The 23,091-nt window shown below is 50.0% G+C and overlaps 1 protein-coding gene across 1 annotated transcript in view; it reads left to right on the top strand.

The window, feature by feature from the left end:
- The window catches only part of GFPT1 (glutamine--fructose-6-phosphate transaminase 1), a 30,370-nt gene that overhangs the window by 2,831 nt on the left and 4,448 nt on the right, over nt 1-23,091 (top strand). Inside the window, exons 2-17 of the mRNA XM_077789228.1 lie at nt 3,578-3,685; nt 4,063-4,170; nt 5,305-5,430; nt 6,226-6,284; nt 7,182-7,316; nt 8,217-8,278; nt 8,938-9,017; nt 11,930-12,035; nt 14,578-14,741; nt 15,875-15,970; nt 16,212-16,309; nt 17,430-17,550; nt 18,586-18,743; nt 21,335-21,449; nt 22,263-22,390; nt 22,513-22,680. Coding sequence (XP_077645354.1) covers nt 3,578-3,685; nt 4,063-4,170; nt 5,305-5,430; nt 6,226-6,284; nt 7,182-7,316; nt 8,217-8,278; nt 8,938-9,017; nt 11,930-12,035; nt 14,578-14,741; nt 15,875-15,970; nt 16,212-16,309; nt 17,430-17,550; nt 18,586-18,743; nt 21,335-21,449; nt 22,263-22,390; nt 22,513-22,680 — 1,832 coding nt within the window. The remainder of the gene's footprint in view (nt 1-3,577; nt 3,686-4,062; nt 4,171-5,304; nt 5,431-6,225; nt 6,285-7,181; nt 7,317-8,216; nt 8,279-8,937; nt 9,018-11,929; nt 12,036-14,577; nt 14,742-15,874; nt 15,971-16,211; nt 16,310-17,429; nt 17,551-18,585; nt 18,744-21,334; nt 21,450-22,262; nt 22,391-22,512; nt 22,681-23,091) is intronic.

Below are 23,091 nucleotides of genomic sequence, written 5' to 3'. Positions count from 1 at the left end.
CTGAGCTCCAAAAAAGTTCATGAGGAAAATAAAGTTCCCAGAAAAAGTAATGTGTCTGTCAGCTTTAAAAATCAGTAATTCCCATTTGTTGAAAATGTTATTCTGTTAAAATGACCAACTCTTTACATAGCTGGTGTTAAGAAGGCGTTGGATTTGTGCTTGAATATTAAAAATCAGCTCTGTGAGAGAGTTGAGTGTCAGAAGCAGCTGAATGCCTGCTCTGGTGGTTCCCCAGGTAAGGTGTTTAAGGCAAACCTGCAAGAAAGGAAATGTTTTATATTCTAGGTTATATTGTTCAAGGTATTTCACTTGAGAGAAATGCAAAGAGAACCTGTTACTGTGGATCTCTGTGATTCAAGAGCTGTCTGATAAGCTGACATGCTCTGAATTGCTCTTTCCAGTCCACACATGCAAAGTCCTGGGTCGGGTTAGTAGCTGAAAGGTTTTATTGTGGAGTGCCACTGCTGTTCTAATTCTGATTTGCAGTGGTGTGGAGTCCTGAGGTGTGCCCAGACAGGGGTGTTGTGTTCTGTGCCAGCTGGAATTCCTGCAGACCTCGCTGCTCTCCCTGCTCCTGGGAATTCACAGTTCAGAGCAGGAGGAGAAGGAAGTTCCCAGGGCTGGTTTTTTGTGTCACTTGTGCTTGTTTCACCTGAGCAGTGCCAGCTCAAGGCTCGTCAGGGCACAGTGATTAAATGTCATTTTAGATCCTGGTTTTCTGCAGTGCTTCCTCTTGCAGCTCACAGAGGGCAGGTGTGGAAAGCGTTGTGTGCAAGGGCTTCTAAACGTGCCCTGAAAGCAAAACTCCTTCCTGGGCTCTGCTGGGGACCTGAAACAGCTCTGGGGAACCTTCTGCTCCACCTTGGTGCATCTTCAGCACCTGGCACCCGGGCTGGTGCTGCACAGCTCCGTGGGATTCCACCCAAAGCAAGGTTTCCATTAAGTGATTGCAAGGAGCTGTCCCTCCGAGGGACAAATTCACTGCCATCATCACTGCTGACGGAGCTCTGTGCTCTTGGTGTCCTTTCGTGTCTCCAGCTGTGTAGGTTGGTTTGAATATCAGCTCAGGCAGGGGGGACAGCGAGGCTTGGACAGGGCACTGTGGCTCTGGTGTGGGACAAAGGCCTTTTCTGGGCTGGGAGGTGCAGTTGGGAACTGCACTTAAAATTAGAAGCGGTTCCAAGGTGTGACTGCTCAGATGTGAGTGATCCAGTAGTTAAGAGACAGTGAAAATGCTGTTTTCTATGTGGGGATTCAAACTTTCCCCAGCTGTGAAGTATTACATCATTACAGGATGTTTGGAAAGGGGATAATGAAACACATTTGTAAATATTTCCAATAAATGAAGTTTATTTACACATAGTTCATCGTGATAAGTATCACAAACGGGTGATAAGCCTTCAAATATTGGATATTAGCCTGCAGATTAGTAAATTGTGCATTTACGAAGACTTGTGTTCTTTTATAGGAACCTTATGGTCTCACGTTTTACTTTAATGGTGCATCATTTATGCATATTCTATTTTTATTTCATTATTCCCCCTTTTCTCCAAGGTGAGTTTTAAACATCCCTGTCTTACTTGCCTTCTCATTTGTAAAATGTGTTGCTCACAGATGAGTTCATAGAATTTGATTTTCCCAGCGGCATCTCCATTATAATTCTTGCTATTTTCCTCTCAGGATCTAAAAGCTGAACTGAATCAAAACTGAATCTCCCAGGGTCTGGTTTTTGGAAGAGCATGTCCATATTTCACAGCATTAACACTGTCTTTGCATTTCTTCTGGTTTCCATAGTTTTCATAGTCTGTGTTTTCTGAGACGCACCGAATTCCTTGGGTTGGTGTTTTTGGGAGGGTTAGGGGTTTTTCGTGGTGTTCTTAGCCTTGGTTTCAGTTTTGGTTTTTTTTGTTTGTTTGGTTTGGTTTGGTTTGGTTTGGGTTTTTTTGTGTGTTTTTTGTTTTGTTTTGGTTTGGGGTTTTTTTGTGTGTTTTTTTTTGTTTGGTTGGTTTTTTTTGTTTTTTTGGTTTTTTTCCACAGGCCTCATGAATAATCTTAATTTAATTGTGCTGTAATCAATAGCTGTTTTCAATGCCAAGTTGGCTCCTTTCTGGATGGGTGTTTGTTTGCAGTACAGGCAGGGATGAACACTCTGCTTTTCCCTCTCCTCCCAGCTGGGCCACCCCTCCTGTGGGGAGGCCACTGCCACGTTGTGCCCTTTTTGTTGTGCACTGCCAGCATTTGGGATGTGGGACAGGGAGACAGGGTTTGGCTGTTGGTTGGGTTTTTTTTTTAGTTCAGGTGTGACTGAACTTGCTGAAATCTGCAGAGAAAACAACGTCTGAAGTCACTGTCTGTTTTGGGTTCAGATTTAATGAAGTGTCCAAAGCCAACCCTTGTGGAGGGAGCCAGTTTCTGGTTCAGAACAAGCTGCAGTCCTTGTGCCAGAAGGCATCCTGGGGTCGTGCAGCATTCCCTGGCACTTATCCCTGGAAACCCATGGGCATGAACATTCCCTGGCACCCTTTATCCCTGGAAACCCATGGGCATGAACATTCCCTGACCCTCTTTATCCCTGCCATGCTGTGATCCCAGAACATTCCCTCAGACCCTATAACCGTGCCATCCCTTGTTCCCAGTCCATTCTCTCACACCCCTCATCCCTGCCATCCCTCAGTCCCAGTCCCATTCCTCTTCTCTGCTTCCCCTCCACCTTCTCTGCAGCCCTCCTCTCCCCTCCTGATGTGTCCCAGAGGTGTCCCAGTGCTCCTTTCCCTGTCCCAGAGGTGTCCCAGTGCTCCTTTCCCCGTCCCAGTGCTCCTTTCCCTGTCCCAGAGGTGTCCCAGTGCTCCTTTCCCCGTCCCAGTGCTCCTTTCCCTGTCCCAGAGCTGTCCCAGTGCTCCTTTCCCCGTCCCAGAGGTGTCCCAGTGCTCCTTTCCCCGTCCCAGAGGTGTCCCAGTGCTCCTTTCCCCGTCCCAGAGGTGTCCCAGTGCTCCTTTCCCTGTCCCAGAGGTGTCCCAGTGCTCCTTTCCCTGTCCCAGAGGTGTCCCAGTGCTCCTTTCCCTGTCCCAGAGGTTCTGATAACAAGGCCTATGGAAATGAGTTAGCAGTAATAGCAAAAGGAATTTGGAAGTAAAGCCAGCCCGAAGGCTTTTCTGCTTTTGTAGGAAAAGGATTGCAGGAAGCAATTTCTTTGTGTATCTCAGTCATTTACCTGGAAGGGATGATGCATTTCATTTGCCTCTGAACGTGCCCTGAAATTAAGGAACCTGAGCTCCAAAAAAGTTCATGAGGAAAATAAAGTTCCCAGAAAAAGTAATGTGTCTGTCAGCTTCAGAAATCAATAATGCCCATTTGTTGAAAATGTTATTCTGTTAAAATTACCAACTCTTTCCATAGCTGGTGTTAAGAAGGCGTTGGATTTGTGCTTGAATATTAAAAACCAGCTCTGTGAGAGAGTTGAGTGTCAGAAGCAGCTGAATGCCTGCTCTGGTGGTTCCTCAGGTAAGGTGTTTAAGGCAGACGTGCAAGAAAGGCAATGTTTTAGATCCTAGGTGATACTTTTCTCCTTTCCCCACAGGCATCTTTGCTTACCTGAACTACCATGTGCCCCGGACGAGGCGGGAGATTCTGGAGACCCTCATCAAGGGGCTGCAGCGCCTGGAGTACCGGGGCTATGACTCTGCAGGTACCTCCGAGCTCTGCTGCACTCTGGGCTGCTCTGGGGCTTCTCCTGCTGTCGTTGAGAGCTTCCTGCCACCTCCTGCTGCTCAGGAAAGCTTGGATGTGCCCGTGCTCAGAGATTGGGATTAACTTCAATATAGATTTCTATCAGCATTCTTGATGTTTTTGGGTTTTTTGTCCCCCAAAGGATTTAAAAATACTGACAAGATGACAAAGGGAAGACTTAGTTCTAATCTAGAGCGTTTCTTGCCTTTATGTGGCAGGCTAGCTTTTGGAGAAAGGGCTTAGGAAGAACCAGAAAGGGCAGAATTTGTTGACACAAAATACTGTAATAACTTCTGCACTTGACCCTCTTTCTCTGTGTTCTATGGTGGGGTTCAGGAGTGGGACTGGACGGAGGAAATGACAAAGACTGGGAAGCCAATGCTTGCAAAATCCACATTATCAAGCAGACCGGGAAAGTGAAGGCTCTGGATGAAGAGGTTCACAGTAAGTATCTGCCTTTCCTCCTTTCCTCACCTGTTTCACCCACAAACACGAATCTCCAGAGGTGTAAACGCCCAGGGATGAAGAGCCTAGTGACCCTGTGGTTGTTGGTGTGAAGTTGCAGACAAATCCTGATTTTTCCAAGACATGATTTGCAGCCTGCTAAAACAAAATAGACCTGAAATACATCGTGGGAAACAGACAGGAAAAACTTCGAAACAACCAAAAAGGTCCTTGAACTGGGGATAGAGGAATTAGCAGGAGATAATTATCAAGACCTAGATCTTGGGCAGAAGGAGAAATGCTGTAGGAACCTCTTCCTACTCCCTGTAGGAATCTCTTTCTGTCTCCTTTATTTAAACCTTAATTCATTAAATCTGAGCTCAATGCAAAGAGGCACAAAGCTGTTGAGAGTGGAACAGAGGCTGTCTGAGGGCGGGGAGATCCTTTTCAGAGCATTCAGGATCTCAAGCTTCACATCCAGAAGCTGCTGCGTTGGTGAAATCTGAGTCTTTTTAGCCCATTCTTGTGTTCACCTGAGGCATGGAGTGCTGAGTGTCCCAGAGGGAGGTGGGGCAGTCTAATCTCAGTGTAAGCCAGGAGCCAGAAGGCCCAGATGAGGTGGGGTGAGTGGTACAGAAAAAGGAGATAGACAGAGGATCTCTGCAGGGAGGTTTGCCTCTTCAAGAAAACATCAGGATACACAGTTTCAAAGAAATTGAGAAGTAAAAGGAGTATTTTTTCCCAAATAAATATTTTTCCTAGAGAAATATCCATGCTCATGGTAGACTTTGGAGAGACAGGGGTTAGGGATGCATGAATGGCCATGGAGGTGTGCAGGATGGCAATGAGCACCCCTGAGGGACAGCCCAGGCTTGGGTTCTTCCTTAAAGGTTGCTATTTGTTTTGGCAGAATGAGGAATGCAGGGCTGTTTTCTGTGTGCATCTGCCCTGAAAACCCTCGGGGTTTTGGTTGGCCTTTGATGATCCCAAAGGTCTTTTCCAGCCTGGATTCCGTGTCCTGTGGGACGTGCTGGCCTGTCAGCATTGCTGTCCCGCAGCCCCCGGGGCCTGGTGGGACTCCCGGGCTGAGCCGGGGTGAGGACAGCCCCTCAGGATTCAAACTTTGTGCTGCAGAGCAGCAGGACATGGACCTGGACATCGAGTTCGACGTGCACCTGGGCATCGCCCACACGCGCTGGGCCACGCACGGCGAGCCCAAGCCCGTGAACAGCCACCCGCAGCGCTCGGACAAGAACAACGGTGGGTGCCTGGCGGGGCCGGGGGGGCTGCTGCTTCAATGTGTGCTGGGAGAGCTGCTGCTTCTCTCTGTGGTGCTTCTCTGTGTGCCCAGAGAGCTGCTGGATGGGGGCACTGGGTTCATTCGGGCTGTGGTGCTGAGCCCAGGGCTTGGGCTCGGGTTCCAGGCACGGGGAGCGTTCCCACAGTGAAGGATCCCCACAGAGAGTGGTCCCACAGTGAAGGATCCCCACAGAGAGTGTTCCCACAGGGAGGGATCCCCACAGGGAGGGATCCCCACAGGGAGGGATCCCCACAGTGAAGGATTCCCACAGAGAGTGTTCCCACAGGGAGGGATACCCACGGGGAGTGGTCCCCATAGTGAAGGATACCCACAGAGAGTGTTCCCACAGGGAGGGATACCCACGGGGAGTGGTCCCCATAGTGGGGGATCCCCACAGTGTTCCCACAAGGAGTGTTCCCACAGTGAAGGATCCCCATGGGGAGTGTTCCCCATAGTGGGGGATCCCCACGGGGAGTGGTCCCCACAATACGGGGGTCCCAGGAAGGGTTTATGTGGGTGCCCAGTGCTTGCATGGGTGCCCAGGGCCTGCATGGGTGCCCACGGCTTGCATGGGTGCGTGGGCACAGAGCAAGGAGAAGACAGAAGGAAATGGGATGGTGAGAATTTTCATGGCTCTTCTCTGGAATGGAATTGTGGAAGCTTTCTTCCCCCCCAATCCCTGCTGTAGGGAAGGGGGTTGGTGTGCCAGGCTGGGGCTGGCACGGGGCTGAGCAGGGCCTTTCCTCTGTCCCCAGAGTTCATCGTCATCCACAACGGCATCATCACCAACTACAAGGACCTGCAGAAATTCCTGGTGAGTGACCCCTGGGGGGTGAGACCCTCCCTCCTTTCCCACTCCCCTTGGCTCTCACAGCCTGCCCAGCTCACTCCCCCCATGGCATTCTCACTCTCTTTTCCCCATTTACATTCCCCACTCACCCATTCCTTCACTCACATCTCCACTCACTCCTCACTCATCTCTCAATGATTTCCCCACTCACAATCACCTCTCACCCCCATTCATGCTCCTCCACTCAGGTTTTTGTACTCCCACCTGTATTTGCACTCACAGACTCTCCTACTCTGTGAGTACATTTACATTCCCCATGCCCTCCCCACCTCACTCCCACTCCCCACATTCCTCCACTCATATCCTGACATTCACACTCACCACCCTGCTCACACCCCACAACTTCCACTCCCTCCTCATTCCCCACTCCTCCCTTTGAGTTTTGAGACACCCTTTGAAAGTTTGAGACTTTCCCTCTCAAACCCGTTCCCTGTGTCCCTCACATCCTCACAGTCACTCCTTTTCTCTCACAGTTACTCCTTTTCTCTCACACTCACCCCTTAACTCTCACTCACTGCCCTCTCCCCGTCTCCTCATACTCTTGCAACTTAAAAGGCAGGGAGGATGGAAGGAAAGTGTGAGGAGAGGAGAGAAAGAAGAAAATGGAAAGGCAGGAGAGTAAAAGGAAGAGGAAAAGCAGAGTGAAGGATGGGGAGAGAAGAAGCTGCAGTATGGAAGGGTGAAAGGAAAGGTGAGAAGGAAAAGGAAAGGTGAGGGAGGAAGGCAGGAACAGAGAAAAGGAAAAGCATGAAAAAAAGGGAAGCAAATGTTTAAAGGCAAGGTGAAGGACAGGGAGCAGTAAAAATGAAGAAAGGAAAGGTGGAAAGGGAGGCTGGCGACCCACCGGGGCTGTCCCTGCAGGAGAGCAAGGGCTACGACTTCGAGTCGGAGACGGACACGGAGAGCATCGTCAAGCTGGTCAAGTACATGTACGACAACCGCGACAGCGACGACATCAGCTTCTCCACGCTGGTGGAGAGGGTGATCCAGCAGCTGGTGAGGCTGGGGGCACGGCGGGAGGGCAGCTGGGCACGGGCACCGTGGGACACACGCCCCCAGAAACACCCCCTGCGCCCCAGAGTGCTGCTTCCAGAGTCTGTGCTGCTTCCAGTCCTTCCCAGGGCTCCAGCAATCCTGGGAGAGTCTGTGCTGCTTCCAGTCCTTCCCAGAGCTCCAGCAATCCTGGCAGAGTCTGTGCTGCTTCCAATCCTTTCCAGGGCTCCAGCAATTCCTCCCGGGAGAGTCTGTGCTGCTTCCAGTCCTTCCCAGAGCTCTGGTCTGGGAGAGTCTGTGCTGCTTCCAGTCCTTCCCAGAGCTCTGGTCTGGGAGAGTCTGTGCTGCTTCCAGTCCTTCCCAGAGCTCTGGTCTGGGAGAGTCTGTGCTGCTTCCAGTCCTTCCCAGGGCTCCAGCATCCAGGGATTGCTGCTGACCCCTGGTGGGAGCTGCTCTGCCTCCAGAGCCTGGCTGTGTGCTCTCCTGTCTCCCCACAGCACTCAGCTGGGTTTTCACTGGTTTTCACAGCCAGGAGCTCCTGGTGTTGGTGGGCTGTGGCACCTCAGCTGAGCAAAACCCCTCAAGTTTCGGTGCTGCTTTTAGCAGATCTTTGCCTCTGCAGCTCCCCTTGCCGGAGCCCGAGTTAAGCAGGAGCCACTTGGACAACCAAGGGAGTCTGAGTGTCTCTCTGGGGTTCAGGAGGCTCGTTCAGTGGTTGAGGATGTGCTGCCAGGCTCAGGGCAGGGACGTCCTTCAGGATGGGAGCTATGGGCAGTTCTGGAAACATCTGTGAAACCTCTTGGGTGTCTCTTCTGTGTCCACAGGAGCAGTTTCTGTGCTGGGAACACTGGAACAGTGCCTGGGCCTTGGCTGAAGGGATAAAGTTTGTTTCTCTTGTTGCAGGAAGGTGCTTTTGCCCTTGTGTTCAAGAGTGTTCATTACCCTGGGCAGGCGGTTGGGACCAGGTGAGTGCTGCCATGGGAAGGAACATCCTTGCACCCTGCCTGGCACTTGTTTTTGTACCCCCAGGTTAGAAACAGAGTAGAGATCGTTCTCATCACACTGTATGTGCTGGGGAGAGGGTGCTTGTTATTTTTAATTTCCTTTCCCTTGTTTTCCATCTATCATAACAGAAAGTTCCCAGAATTATTTTGGAAATTTCTTCCTGACCATCTGTACCAGACCTGGTCTAGAACAGCTTCATTTTGGTATCCTCTGATCTCAAAGGAGACGTTTTTACCTTTTCCTTTGTGCTTGCCCTTGTGGCAGCACTTTGATGAGTCCTCCACTTGGTCTGGAGTTTGGGCCAGCCTTGTGCTCAGGCTTTCTGTCCCACTTTTAAGCACCAGCATCAGCTGGGGTTGAACTCCAGTGCCAAAAGCAGTGTGTGGGTGTGTGCAGCGAGGAGCAGTCCCTGGTGCAGGCGTGCAGTGACTCCAGACAAATTTCTCTAACCGTGGTGCAGGTTCCTCACCTGCTGGTGTTCTTCATCCCGCCGTTCTTTCTGTGTTTGCAGCAGCTGCTCTGGGAGGCTCTGGCTGTGCTGGTGCAGCTGAGGGGGCAGAAGGCCTGGGTGGGGCGTGGGGGTGTCCCCAGGTGCTGAGCTGTCCCTGTGTCCCTGCAGGAGAGGCAGCCCCCTGCTCATCGGCGTGCGCAGCGAGCACAAGCTCTCCACTGACCACATCCCCATCCTGTACCGCACAGGTGAGTGGGGACAGCCCCAAACCTAACCCTAAAACTAACCCCAAACCTAACCCTAACCCCAACACACTGACCACATCCCCATCCTGTACCGCACAGGTGAGTGGGTACAGCCCCAAACCTAACCCTAAAACTAACCCCAAACCTAACCCTAACCCCAACACACTGACCACATCCCCATCCTGTACCGCACAGGTGAGTGGGGACAGCCCCAAACCTAACCCTAAAACTAACCCCAAATCTAACCCTAACCCAACCCCAACACACTGACCACATCCCCATCCTGTACCGCACACGTGAGTGGGGACAGCCCCAACCCTAACCCTAAACCTAACCCCAAATCTGACCCTAACCCACATCCCCATCCTGTACCGCACAGGTGAGGGGGAACAGCCCCAAACCTAACCCCAAACCTAACCCAACCCCAACCCCAAACTTAACCCTAACCCACATCCCCATCCTGTACCGCACAGGTGTGTGGGGACAGCCCCAACCCCAAAATCTAATCCTAACCCTAATCTCAGCCCGAAGCCTTGCCCCTGCCACCCCACATCATTGTGGAAGCTGTCACCCTTCACGGGCCAATGTCTGGTCGTGTTGTCTGTCTGTCCTGCTCTCACACGTGTTCTACCACCATAGACATCCCAGAAAGTGGAAAGTACTGAGAGTGGCTCTGGAATTCACTGTGCTCAGAGGGTCTGAGCCTGCTCGGTGCCTGGGGCCTGGCCTTGTGTTCTGAGCAGTGCAGGGATCCCAGGAGCTGCTGATTCCCTGCTGCAAGAGCCAGTCCCAGCAGCTTTGCCTTTTGATTGGATGATTAGCAGTAACATTAATGTATTTATCTAACACTGTACTTTTTTCATTGAATAGCTCAAATTTGTTTTGTTTTTTTTTTTTTTTTTCTCCCAATTGCACTTCCAGCTGTACAATCTATGGATCATTCTTTTGATGGAATATCCATAAAAACGGAGGAAGGTGCCCACCAGAGAAAAGCTAACACTTGAAATTTCAGACAAATCCTCCAGCTCCTTAGGAAAGGAATCATAAATGGGACCACGATGCGTTGTGTTTTTAATATGTGGCTATTGCTTTCTGTGTAGTGCAGTGAAACATCTGGGAAAATCAAAATTTCTTCTTGATCAGAAACACCACGAGCAGCACACAGGAAAATCCACCCATCCCACTTCAAATATTGGGACGTAATGCTCAGCATATGTGCAAAAACTGATGACAGTGCAGGTTGTGCTGAGTGTTTCTGCAGCTCTGGCTGCAGAAGGAAACGGTGAATTACCTTAAAAATAACCCCCACTAAAGCAGGAGGCTGCTGCAATCCTAATGGCAAGCATTGCCCAAAATTCCTTCTGGAGTTTGGGTTGTCAGAGCCCTGTCCTGCCCCTGCCCATGGGGTGAGCCTCTGGTGGCAGCACTAAGCTTGGCCTGAGGCTGGGCCTTCCTTCCCCTGCTCATTTATCAGGGGGAACCCTCTGTTCCTCTCTTGAGGTGCTTTAAAGGCCAGCCCATCACATGGTGGGATGAACCAGCTCACCTCTGAAGCAGGAGAGCCCTTTCTGTGAGGGAGAGGATGTGCTTGAATCTGTCATGCAGAAAAGCAATGCAACATAATAAAGCCAATGCAGGGAAATGTTCTATTTTGAGAAACCAAATTTGCATGTTCTGATCAGGTCTGGGTGCTTCTGTGGGGGAGTGCAGCTCTGCTCTGTCCCTTCTCAACACCAAATCAGTCTGTCCTTCTCAGCTCAACAACAAAGGCATTGTTCTCCTCGTTTACTGACTTGATAACTGAACTGGAAGGTTCTGAATCACTGCCTGAGTGGGCCTTTCTCACTGAGTATCAACATGAAAGCAGTATTTTTCCTTTACATTTTCATCTGCAGAAGTGGAAGCCAGAGCACCACGAGCTCTGCTTGCATCACTGAATCAGATCAGTGTCTAGTAGGTGAAACACCCTCAGGATTATGCAATAAATATAGAACGGAGTAACTTCAGCGTTCCTGTTCTTCAGCAATAGTCCCATTTTGGGAGATAAGCTGATTAATCCACCCCCTCCCTCCCCATGCCCTGCACAATGACTGGCAAATAATTTTGCTCGAGGCTGGTGCTGAGCAGTAGGTGTTGGGTGCCTCATCTGCATCCCTGATGAGCTTCACCACTGAGAAGCAGTTTGGAGGAGGAGACACGGTGCTGGGAATTTGCAGAGTACTCCAGAAAGGATCCTTGGTGAAAGGCAGAACTTTTAGGACAGATTTTTCCCAAAGCTGACTCTCAGTCCTGCCACCCCTGGGTACCTCCCTGGCAAGAGCACAGGTGTGGTTTTCTGGTCGGGGTGAGGTGCTTGTGTTTGGAGGTGCAGGAACAAGGCCGAGCTCTGAATCCTGGATTTCCTGAGCTGTGTGTGACCAGTGAGCTCAGCCAGACAGAAATAGGTTTGGGTTCCACCTGCAGTGCTCAGGGCAGCAGGGTGGGCACGCAGGTGGCAGCTCTGAAAGAATTTCCCCAGTGCTGAGAGTGACAAAGAAAGAGCAGCGCTGCTCCATTTCTGGGGGCTCACCAGAGAGGAATAAAAAGTGATCAACAGGGCAGGTTTAATGTGGCTGCTCATAAAGCACCTTGAATTCTCTGCCAGTGGAGCCACACTGGCACACATTTAATTTGAATTTTCTCCTGGTACTTTCCTCTAAACTTCAGACTGCACTAGTAATACACTTGCAGACTTATTAAAAGCAGTGAAAGTCTTGCAAGCCAGCTGAGGATGGGCACAGCAGCACAAGTGTGTTGTGCCCACCTGCAGGCATGAAAATAGTGCTTCATGTTGGTACTGTGCTTTGGGGGCTCTGCTGGGTGTCACCTGTGCCCAGGGTGTCACCTGGGCAGCCCCTGACCCTCCTGTCTCCTAGGCAAAGACAAGAAGGGGAGCTGCAACCTGTCCCGAGTGGACAGCACCACCTGCCTCTTCCCCGTGGAGGAGAAAGCTGTGGAATATTACTTTGCTTCTGATGCCAGGTAGGGTTTTCCAGCCTCTCTGGTGTAGAAATATCCTGTTTTAAAGCCTCTGGAGCAAGAGATGGGGAGGGTGTGGTTTCTTTGTGAACAAAGTAAATTGTGTGCACGTGGCCATCAATTTACAAATACTACCCAAAACAGAGTTGCTGTTAAAGCAATGAGTGCTGGCCTTGGAATAGTGTTCCCATTCTTCAGGCTCATCTGTTGGTAGGATTTCCCAGTGAGAGGAAACCTGAGAGAGCCCTGACCTAAATTAGCAGGCCAGGTGCTAATTATGAGGAGAACTGTGTTGGTTCTCCAGGGGTCTCTGCACACAAGCAATTCCTTCATCATCAAAGGTGGCATTTGTAATCCCAGAGGAGTCAGGAGAGAGCAGCTTGGCAGCAGCCTTAGCAGAGTCTTTGGGATTCTCTGGTTCAAGAGGAATGAGTGCTTGCTCCAGGAATGTAAAAACACTGCTGTGGTTGGCTTCTGCAGCTCCTTCCAGCAGAGAATTCTGGAGGCTCTCGGGACACCCTGATGTGTTCTGGTTTTAAAGCTTTTCAGTGGCACTCCAGGCAGTGCTGCTGCCTTACCAGGGGCCAGAGCTGTCCCTGCTTTTACAGCTGGGCAGAGTGAGGTGCAGGGAGGGACAGTGGCTTACCCCTGGGAAAACCAGGGAGGGACAGTGGCTTTCCCCTGGGAAAACCAGGGCAGGAGGATCCTGTTCTGTGTGTGAGCAGCCTGTGCACCAGGGCACATCCCTGCCCTTCTGACCTCCCAGCTCCACACAGATCCCATTTGTCTGAGCAACTTCTCCTTAAAGTTCTTAAAACTCAGCATTTCTCCTTGAAATGAATAATGAGCCTGGTGGCTCGTTAATGATAAGAAAATCTATGATGATAATCTCATCTATAATGGGAAAATGAATAATGAAATTAATAACGAGCCAGTTCCACTGGCAGGGTGGAAATGCACTTCACAGGATTTGAAAAGAGGAGGAGATTGCTGGGGTGCTGGGAGGGCTGCAGTGCCCAGAGCAGGGTGTGAGTGATGTCCACTGTGGCTGGCACATTCTTATCTCTCTCAGGATTTTTTCATAGAGTAGCACAGAGGAAAAAAAGAGCAAACAATTTCTATTTCTGCTCCTTGTTTTTTCCCATGTGGAATGTATTTGGAGAATTGTTTACCTGGGGTGATTGCTTGATTGGATTCTGGTGAGGATTGTTTGAGCCTGATGGACAATCCAATCCAACCCACCTGGGGCTGGGCTTGAGCGAGAGGGCTAGGAGTTGTGAGGGGTTAATTTGGTAGTTAGAAAAAGTAGGTTTGTAGTATCTCCTTTAAATCATATATTAATGTATTATAGTTTTAGAATCTCCTGTGTAGTTTTTCAGTATCTCCTATGTAGTTTTTTAGTATCTTCTTCTTTTTTTAGTATCTTCTATGTAGTTTGAGTATCTCCTTTGAATCATATGTTAATGTATTATAGTTCTAGTATCTCCTATGTAGTTTTTCAGTATCTTCTACGTAGTTTGAGTATCTCCTTTAAGCAGTATATTACTGTATTATAGTTTTAGAATCTCCTGTGTAGATTTTTAGTATCTCCTATGTAGTTTGAGTATCTCCTTTGAATCATATATGAATGTATTATAGTTTTAGTATCTCCTATGTAGTTTTTCAGTACCTCCTATGTAGTTTGAGTATCTCCTTTGAATCGTACATTAATGTATTATAGTACTAGTATCTCCTATGTAGTTTTTCAGTACCTCCTGTGTAGTTTGAGTGCCTCCTTTACGCAGTATATGAATGTATTATAGTTTTAGTATCTCCTATGTAGTTTTTCAGTACCTCCTGTGTAGTTTGAGTGCCTCCTTTACGCAGTGTATTAATGTATTATAGTTTTAGTATCTCCTGTGTAGTTTTTCAGTACCTCCTGTGTAGTTTGAGTACCTCCTTTAAGCAGTATATGAATGTATTATAGTTTTAGTATCTCCTGTGTAGTTTTTCAGTACCTCCTGTGTAGTTTGAGTGCCTCCTTTACGCAGTGTATTAATGTATTATAGTTCTAGTATCTCCTGTGTAGTTTTTCAGTACCTCCTGTGTAGTTTGAGTACCTCCTTTACGCAGTACATTAATGTATTATAGTTTTAGTATCTCCTGTGTAGTTTTTCAGTACCTCCTGTGTAGTTTGAGTACCTCCTTTAAGCAGTATATGAATGTATTATAGTTTTAGTATCTCCTGTGTAGTTTTTCAGTACCTCCTGTGTAGTTTGAGTGCCTCCTGCACGCAGTACATTAATGTATTATAGTTCTAGTATCTCCTGTGTAGTTTTTCAGTACCTCCTGTGTAGTTTGAGTGCCTCCTGCACGCAGTACATTAATGTATTATAGTTCTAGTATCTCCTGTGTAGTTTTTCAGTACCTCCTGTGTAGTTTGAGTGCCTCCTGCACGCAGTGTAGCACTGTACCGTAGTGCAGCTCTGGTACAGACGTGCTGCAGCCTGCTGGGGCCAGGCAGCAGCTCCCTTGCCCGGCTCAGCGCCGTGCCCTGTCCCCGCAGCGCCGTCATCGAGCACACCAACCGCGTCATCTTCCTGGAGGACGACGACGTGGCGGCCGTGGTGGACGGCCGTCTGTCCATCCACCGCGTCAAGCGCACGGCCGGCGACCACCCGGGCCGGGCCGTGCAGACCCTGCAGATGGAGCTGCAGCAGATCATGAAGGGTGAGAGCCGCCGCCCCTGCGTTTCTCTGTCTGCTGCTTCCCGGGGGCCAGGGTGACCCCAGGAGAGATCCAAAATGGGTTTCTGCTTCCCTGGCCTGGGCGCAGCCAAATGAGGGGACTTGGAATGCTTCCCGTTGTGCTTTCTCCAGGTTGTTTATTTCTTATTATTGGTAACATTTTCGCTCTTCTTACCTGTAATATTTTCTCTCTGACCTGCCTAGCTCTGGCTACCGAGGAGGCCATAACCTTCTGCTGCCCTCTCGGGCGGTGTTTACCTTTTATATCAAAAGTTACATATACTGTTTATTACCAATACCTAACATTTATGTTGGACAGTGTGTCCCTACCTTAAACCAACAGAAAAGTGTCACTATCACAGCAAGACACGGAGGGCAAGAAGAAAGGAAAGAAGGCTAAGGCACACTCAGATTCCTCCATCTTGTACCCCTGAATTACATTCTAAAAAACCCAAAATTCTACTTTTCCACCCTGTGTTAGTTCAAATATCACACTACTCAAACCCTTGTGACTTTTAATTCCTCATCCAGAGTTGGCAGTTTTCTACCAGCTATAATTGAAGCCACAGATGTTTTTTGACTTCTTGCCAGGGTCTCTGAGCCCCCTGCCAGGGTCTGGAGCCAGCCAGGGGGATGTGCTGGGCTCCCACGCTGCCTGCCTGGCACCTGCAGTCACCTGCTGCCACCCCTGCCCCAGCTGGGGACAGCTCTGCTCCACTCTGGAGCATCTCTGGGCACAGAGGTGCCACAGCCTGGTCTGGTGCTGGGTCATCCTCATGGGGAAGAACGTCCTTACCTGCCATGGCACTTCCCTCTAGTCATTGATACCTTTTGAGGAGAGTTGTGGGGCTGAGGATTTTGCATTTGCTTGGAGCCATATGGTTTGAAACCAAGACTGATCCCTCACAGTCTGGATCTGCCCTTCACTGAAGTTCCAATCAAGCTCTCACCATGAGCTGCTGTTTTGGCAGAAAAAGAAGGATCAGTATAATAATCTTTGGCTGGTCCAAGCTTTTCCCTACATACAGAGGAAAAATGGCAATTAGCAGGAGGCAATTGAAAATTTAAGTTTTAGGAGGTAAAGTGTTCTAATTTGTTTTCTATCTTTCTTCCTAGGTAACTTCAGCTCATTCATGCAGAAGGAAATATTTGAACAGCCAGAATCTGTTGTTAATACCATGAGAGGAAGGGTCAACTTTGATGACTACACTGGTAATTGAGCTTGAGCCTCCCTCCCTGAGTGTGCAGCAGGGTGGCTGCAGGGAGGGAGGGGGTGATGGAACCTTGCTGGGGAGATGCAGGGTGGGTCAGAGTGCCTCCAGAGCTGCCCGTGCTGCTGGCGAGCTCCCAGCAGGCTTGTGAGGGTTTTTGCACGGTGGATGATGGAGGTGGTGGCACGCTGTGATTTTGTGAACTCCTCCTCCCTGATTTGGCTCTCTGGTCCTGCCCACAGTGAACCTGGGCGGGCTGAAGGATCACATCAAGGAGATCCAGAGGTGTCGGCGTTTGATCCTCATCGCCTGTGGCACGAGCTACCACGCAGGAGTGGCAGTGAGTGCTGGGCCCGGGGCCAGAATCAGGGACTGGGGTGGGCTGCAGGGTCCTCAGAGCCCACCCAGTGCCACCCCTGCCATGGCAGGGACACCTTCCACTGTCCCAGGCTGCTCCAAGCCCCATCCAGCCTGCCTTTGGGCACTGCCAGGGGTCCAGGGGCAGCCCCAGCCGCTCTGGGCACCCTGTGCCAGGGCCTGCCCACCCTCTCAGGGAAGAGTTTTGTCCTAAAAATCTCATCTAAGTCTACCCTTACTCAGTTTAAAGCCATGGCCCTTTGTCCTGCCACTCCATCCCTTGGCCCACGTCCCTCTCCAGCTCTCTTGGAGCCCCTTCAGGCCTGGAGGAGGCTCTGAGGTCTCCCTGGAGGGTGTGTGGAGTGTGCCAAGCAGATTAAGGATTGATTTCAGGTTGGGGATTGATTCTTGACCTTAATCAGGTTAGGAGTAAGCAAGGGCACACAGGTGAAAGAAGGAGGGCCCTTGTGAAAGCTGCAAACACCAGGCTCAGTTCACAGCAGCAGCAGGAGGAAATAAAAGCTGATGAAGCTGAACTTGGGGAGGTGGTTCCTGTGACTTCCATGGCTGTGGAAGGCTTTGGAAAGCAAAAGCTGCTCTGTTAGAAATGGAGATGGCAGGGGAGGGATGCTGCAGGAGCAGAATGCCAAGGCTGCAGCAAGGCAGGGGCTGCCAGGGGGGCCTGGATGTAGGTGGGAGTTCGAGTTCTTCAGGCTGGGACACACACAGGACACCCAGCGTGACATGATTTATGTGGAGGGTTATATAACAAGTGAGATTTACTTAGAGAAATCTCCATTTGAGGGAGGAGTTGGCCTCACAGGCCATTGTGCTTTCCCCCCACACCTCCCTGCCCAAGTGAATTTTTATTAGCCAGGAAAACGAATGGTGGTGGTGCCGAGGCAAGGTTGCTTCTCACAGGGGTTGGTGGTGACTTGAGCATGGGCAATGTGAGTAATTAAAGTGTAATCCAGCACTAATTGCCACACGGGGTTTTAACGGTAACATTTTCCAGCGTGTGTGGCAGCTAGAAAGCTTTCTTTGTGCAAGCACTTTGGGTTTATAAACATGAGGTAATGTTCTTCCTGCCCTCCCCGTGCCAGACCCGCCAGGTGCTGGAGGAGCTGACTGAGCTGCCCGTCATGGTGGAGCTGGCCAGCGATTTCCTGGACAGGAACACGCCCGTGTTCAGGGACGATGTCTGCTTCTTCCTCAGCCAGTCAGGTAGGGCTCCCTCCTGCCCGGCCTGGGGAGGCAGCAGGGCACGCCCGGGGTGCTGTGGATGCCTTGGGAAGGCTGATCCTGAGCAGGGTTCAAGAATAAAGGAGGGATTTATTAAAAGGCCTCCTTGGGCAGCACAGGAGCCTGGCCCAGATGAATTTTTATTAACCAGGAGAACGAATAAAGCTTGATTTTTGTTAAAGGGACAACCCTGAGCTGCTTTTTTGAACCCATAGCAGAGCACTAAAGGCTTTTACCGGCACCAAGAGCTGCAGACAGGTTCTGGGTGTTGTGTTTCTGGGTGGCACTGCCCTGTGCTGGGGCTGCAGGGGCTGCTGCCACCTCCTTGGCTCGCAGGGAGTGCCAGGGGCTGCACTAGGGAGTTTGTGCCTCTGTCAGCACCCATCCCTGTCCCCATCCCAAATTTGTGCCTTTCCCCAGCACCCATCCCTGTCCCTGTCCTGAGTTTGTGCCTCTGCCAGCACCCATCCCTGTCCCCATCCCAAATTTGTGCCTTTCCCCAGCACCCATCCCTGTCCCGAGTTTGTGCCTCTGCCAGCACCCATCCCTGTCCCCATCCCAAATTTGTGCCTCTCCCCAGCACCCATCCCTGTCCCTGTCCTGAGTTTGTGCCTCTGCCAGCACCCATCCCTGTCCCCATCCCAAATTTGTGCCTCTCCCCAGCACCCATCCCTGTCCCTGTCCCAGTCTGTGCCTCTCCCAGCACCCATCCCTGTCCCCATCCCAAATTTGTGCCTTTCCCCAGCACCCATCCCTGTCCCTGTCCTGAGTTTGTGCCTCTCCCCAGCACCCATCCCTGTCCCTGTCCTGAGTTTGTGCCTCTGCCAGCACCCATCCCTGTCCCCATCCCAAATTTGTGCCTTTCCCCAGCACCCATCCCTGTCCCTGTCCTGAGTTTGTGCCTCTGCCAGCACCCATCCCTGTCCCCATCCCAAATTTGTGCCTTTCCCCAGCACCCATCCCTGTCCCTGTGCCAGTCTGTGCCCTTCCCTCACCCACGCTGTGTCCCTGTGCCAGGGGAGACCGCCGACACGCTGATGTGCCTTCGCTACTGCAAGGAGAGGGGAGCCCTGACCGTGGGCATCACCAACACCGTGGGCAGCTCCATCTCCCGCGAGACCGACTGCGGCGTGCACATCAACGCGGGCCCCGAGATCGGCGTGGCCAGCACCAAGGTGAGCCGCGGCCGCGCTCGCTCGGCTGCTTGCTTTGGTTTCTTTTATTTTTAATTTTATTTTTAATTTTATTTTTAATTTTATTTTTAATTTTATTTTTAATTTTATTTTTAATTTTATTTTTAATTTTATTTTTGATTTTATGTATTATTTTTCTTTATTTTTATCTTTCTTATTTTTTTTTATTTTATTTTATCTTATTTTTATTTTTAATTTTTACTTTATTTTAATTTTTACTTTATTTTAATTTTTATTTGATTTTCATTTTGTATTTTAATTTTAGAATTTATTTAATTTTATTTTTAATTTTATTTTTAATTTTATTTTTAATTTATTATAATAATATATCAATTATATATAATTTATTATAATATTAATTATATTTAATTTATTTTTCTTTATTTAATTTTTTATTTTTATCTTATTTTATTTTTAAATTTTGTTTTTATTTTATCTTTTTTTTATTTTAATTTTTACTTTAATTTTTATTTAATTTGTAGTTTTTATTTTAATTTTAGAATTTATTTTATTTGGGTTTGGTTTATTTTTACTTTATTTTTATTTATTTTCTTTTTTTTAAATTTTCAATTTTTATTTTATTTTAATTTTTACTTTATTTAGTTTTTATATTTATATTTTTGTTTCTTAAATTTTAGTTTTCATTTTTTTATATTTTAATTTAATTTTTTCCTCTGGAACCCCTCCTGAAAGGCCTGCCTGTCACAGGGCCCCCTCCTTACCCCTGCTGCCGATGCCTTGAGAAAACTGAGCTATTACAGAGCTACAGAATAAAGCAGGGATTTATTCACAGCATCTCCTCAATGGATCCACCTTGGGCAGCACCAGAGCCAGGGCTGCACTCAAGGTGAACCAAAATGGTCACAAAATGAGCCCCAAAATGGTCACAAAATGAGGCACAAAATGCACAATTTGTCACAGGGTCTGTCACTTTGATCAGTTCTGCTCCATTTGCATATTGGGGTTAATTGTCCAATTCCAGCTTTAGTTTATGCAATCCCATCCTCCTTGTTTTCCTCTCTTCAATTCACTGCTGTTTTTACTTTTTGGGCCTGGAGTTTCAGAGCTCACAATCTCCTAATACAAAGCTCAGAGTTCCACGCTGAATCTGAAAAATAGAAAAAAATATATTAAAAAAAAAAAATCTAAAAATCAAATATAAAATCGAACTCTTGGGGCATCACTGCTGCAGGCTGTGCAGTCACAGACCAGCAGCACCCTGCGTGTTCTGTCCTGGAGCATGCAGAGGGCTTTTTTGGGTCCCTGTTCTAAATGAAATAATCTAAGGAAGCTGCATTAAACATTGCAATGAACGGGTTTTGGAGGGAATGATTCCCTGAGGGGACAGAATTCTCTTTGCACCTGTCTCAAGGTGCAGGCTCACTTTAATTTAAGGTCAGAGATGAAAAAGGAAATTAGTGGATAAGATAAAGGAAACTTTGTCTGCTTGTAACTCCCTCACTGGCTCTGCTTTACCAAAGAAAATGGGATATTAAAACGATCCTTTTAACAAATGGGGGAAAGGTCTTCCACAGAATCCTACAGTTTGTGTCCAGATAACAGGATTATTCTGGCCATGTGAGATCCAGGGTAAGATAATTTACTTTGCTGCCTTTCATTTTGGTGAAGTGCTTCTGCATGGTGAAAAATCTGCTTTGGTTTAGTTCTATTTAGAGGTGAGATGATGTCAATCTGTTACATAAATTCAGCCAAAAACCACATTTGAGTTTAATAGTTCATTGGGGAATTTGATCATGGAAAATTCATGAGTCTCTTACAAGAAACTCTTGAACGAGCTGTTTGTCCCTGTTGTTTTCACAGGGCCAACATTTACAGTTTGGAGATAAATGCCATTTTTTTTCTCTGATGATGTGGGGAGTTACCAAAGCTCTGCATATAGGAAATAAGAACTTGGAAAGTTTGTGCCCTGAGCTCGCCCAGAACTTTTTTTTGAGAATATTCTGAAGAGCCCAAGCACGTTCATGTGGCTGCTGGGTGCTGTGGACTTGTGCAGGGCTGCACAGAGCAGAGCAGCTCGCACTGCCAGCAGGCTCCAGCAGGCAGCACAACTGCAAAAACAGATTTTCTGTGTTCCTCCAGAGCCGTTCCAGCCTCCAGGTGGAATTTGTCTGCTCCTTGCCTAGGGAGGGACAGAAAACCCCACACCTTGCTCCAGCCCCTGCAGCATCCCTGCCTGCCTGGCCCCGAGCCCTTCTGCCTTGGAAGGAGCTCGAGGCCAAACTGCAGCTGCTGCTCTGGGGTCCCTCTGGGGTCCCTCTGGGGTCCCTGGGACCATTCCTGCCCTGGTGTGACCCCTCCCATCACCTGCCTGTGCAGGGATTGTCCCCAAGGGCAGGGGAGAGTCTGTTCTCAAATATGGGAGGTGGGTTCCCCCAGTGACATTCCCTGTGTCCCCAGTGACATTCCTGTGCCCCCAGTGACACTCCCTGTGCCCCCAGTGACACTCCCTGTGTCTCAGTGACATTCCCTGTGTCCCCAGTGACATTCCCTGTGTCCCCAGTGACATTCCTGTGCCCCAGTGACATTCCCTGTGCCACTCCCTGTGTCCCCAGGCCTACACCAGCCAGTTCGTGTCCCTGGTGATGTTTGCCCTGATGATGTGTGACGACAGGATCTCCATGCAGGAGCGGCGCAAGGAGATCATGAGGGGGCTCAAGGGGCTGCCAGGTAAGACCTGGGGCAGGGGGAGCCCAGCTGGGCTGGGGGAGCTCAGCAGAGCCCAGCAGGGCTGATCCTGGGCAAGGGGAGCCCAGCTGGGCTGGGACTGGGCAGAGAGAGCCCAGCTGGGCTGGGACTGGGCACAGGGAGCCCAGCTGGGCTGATCCTGGGCAAGGGGAGCCCAGCAGGGCTGGGACTGGGCAGAGAGAGCCCAGCTGGGCTGGGACTGGGCAGGAGGGGCTCAGCAGGGCTGATCCTGGGCAAGGGGAGCCCAGCTGGGCTGGGACTGGGCAGGAGGGGCTCAGCAGGGCTGATCCTGGGCAAGGGGAGCCCAGCAGGGCTGGGACTGGGCAGGGGGAGCCCAGCTGGGCTGGGACTGGGCACAGGGAGCCCAGCTGGGCTGGGACTGGGCAGAGAGAGCCCAGCTGGGCTGGGACTGGGCAGAGAGAGCCCAGCTGGGCTGGGACTGGGCAGGAGGGGCTCAGCAGAGCTGGGACTGGGCACGGGGAGCCCAGCTGGGCTGGGACTGGGCAGGGGGAGCCCAGCAGGGCTGGGACTGGGCACAGGGAGCCCAGCTGGGCTGGGACTGGGCAGGGGGAGCCCAGCTGGGCTGGATCTGCAGCGAGGGGCTGAGCTCAGCAGGGCTGGCCCTGCAGGAGGGTGGCAGAGCTGTCACAGGTCCCTGTAGCCACGCTCTCTCAGGGGTCTCCAGGCCAGCAAAGCGGGCCAGTACAGCTGAGCCCAGGGCTCCTGCAGGTGCTGCTGGCCGTGGGGCTGGGTGGGCTGTGGGAGCACACTCAGTCTGGGTTTTCCTGCCCCTAGACTTGATTAAAGAAGTGCTGAGCATGGATGATGAGATCCAGAAGCTGGCCACCGAGCTGTACCACCAGAAGTCTGTCCTCATCATGGGACGGGGCTACCACTACGCCACGTGTCTGGAGGGAGCCCTGGTAAGGTTTGAGTGCCTGGAGCTGCCTTCACAGGCTCAGACTGCAGCAGCTGGCACAGAGACGCTTAAAAAGCCACCAGGAGGTTGCTCAGAGTGTGATGAATTCATTTTCCCCCCCTCTAGAAAATTAAGGAGATCACCTACATGCACTCGGAGGGGATCCTGGCCGGGGAGCTGAAGCACGGCCCCCTGGCCCTGGTGGACAAGCTCATGCCCGTGATCATGATCATCATGAGAGACCACACCTATGCCAAGTGCCAGAATGCCCTGCAGCAGGTCATCGCCCGGCAGGTGAGATAAAGGGACCTTTATCCAGGTAAAGAGATAAAGAAAAACGTGCCAAAACACCCTGCAGCAGGTCATTGCAGGCAGGTGAGATAAAGGGACTTTTATCCAGGTAAAGAGATAAAGAAAAACGTGCCAAAACACCCTGCAGCAGGTCATTGCAGGCAGGTGAGAAAAAGGGACCTTTATCCAGGTGAGATAAAGGAAAAATGTGCCAGAACGCCCTGCAGCAGGTCATTGCAGGTGAGATAAAGGAACCCCTGCAGCAGGTCATTGCAGGTGAGATAAAGGAACCCCTGTAGCAGGTCATTGCAGGTGAGATGAAGGAACCCCTGCAGCAGGTCATTGCAGGTGAGATGAAGGATCCTTTATCTCACCTACTCCACAGGGCTGGCAGCTCTGCGTGCACAGAGCTGC

The sequence above is a fragment of the Lonchura striata genome, chromosome 32, assembly GCF_046129695.1.
Source record: "Lonchura striata isolate bLonStr1 chromosome 32, bLonStr1.mat, whole genome shotgun sequence".
NCBI classification, from domain to species: Eukaryota; Metazoa; Chordata; class Aves; order Passeriformes; family Estrildidae; genus Lonchura; species Lonchura striata.
Note: the sequence above shows the minus strand (reverse complement) of the source record. Positions and strands in the feature narration are given on the sequence as shown.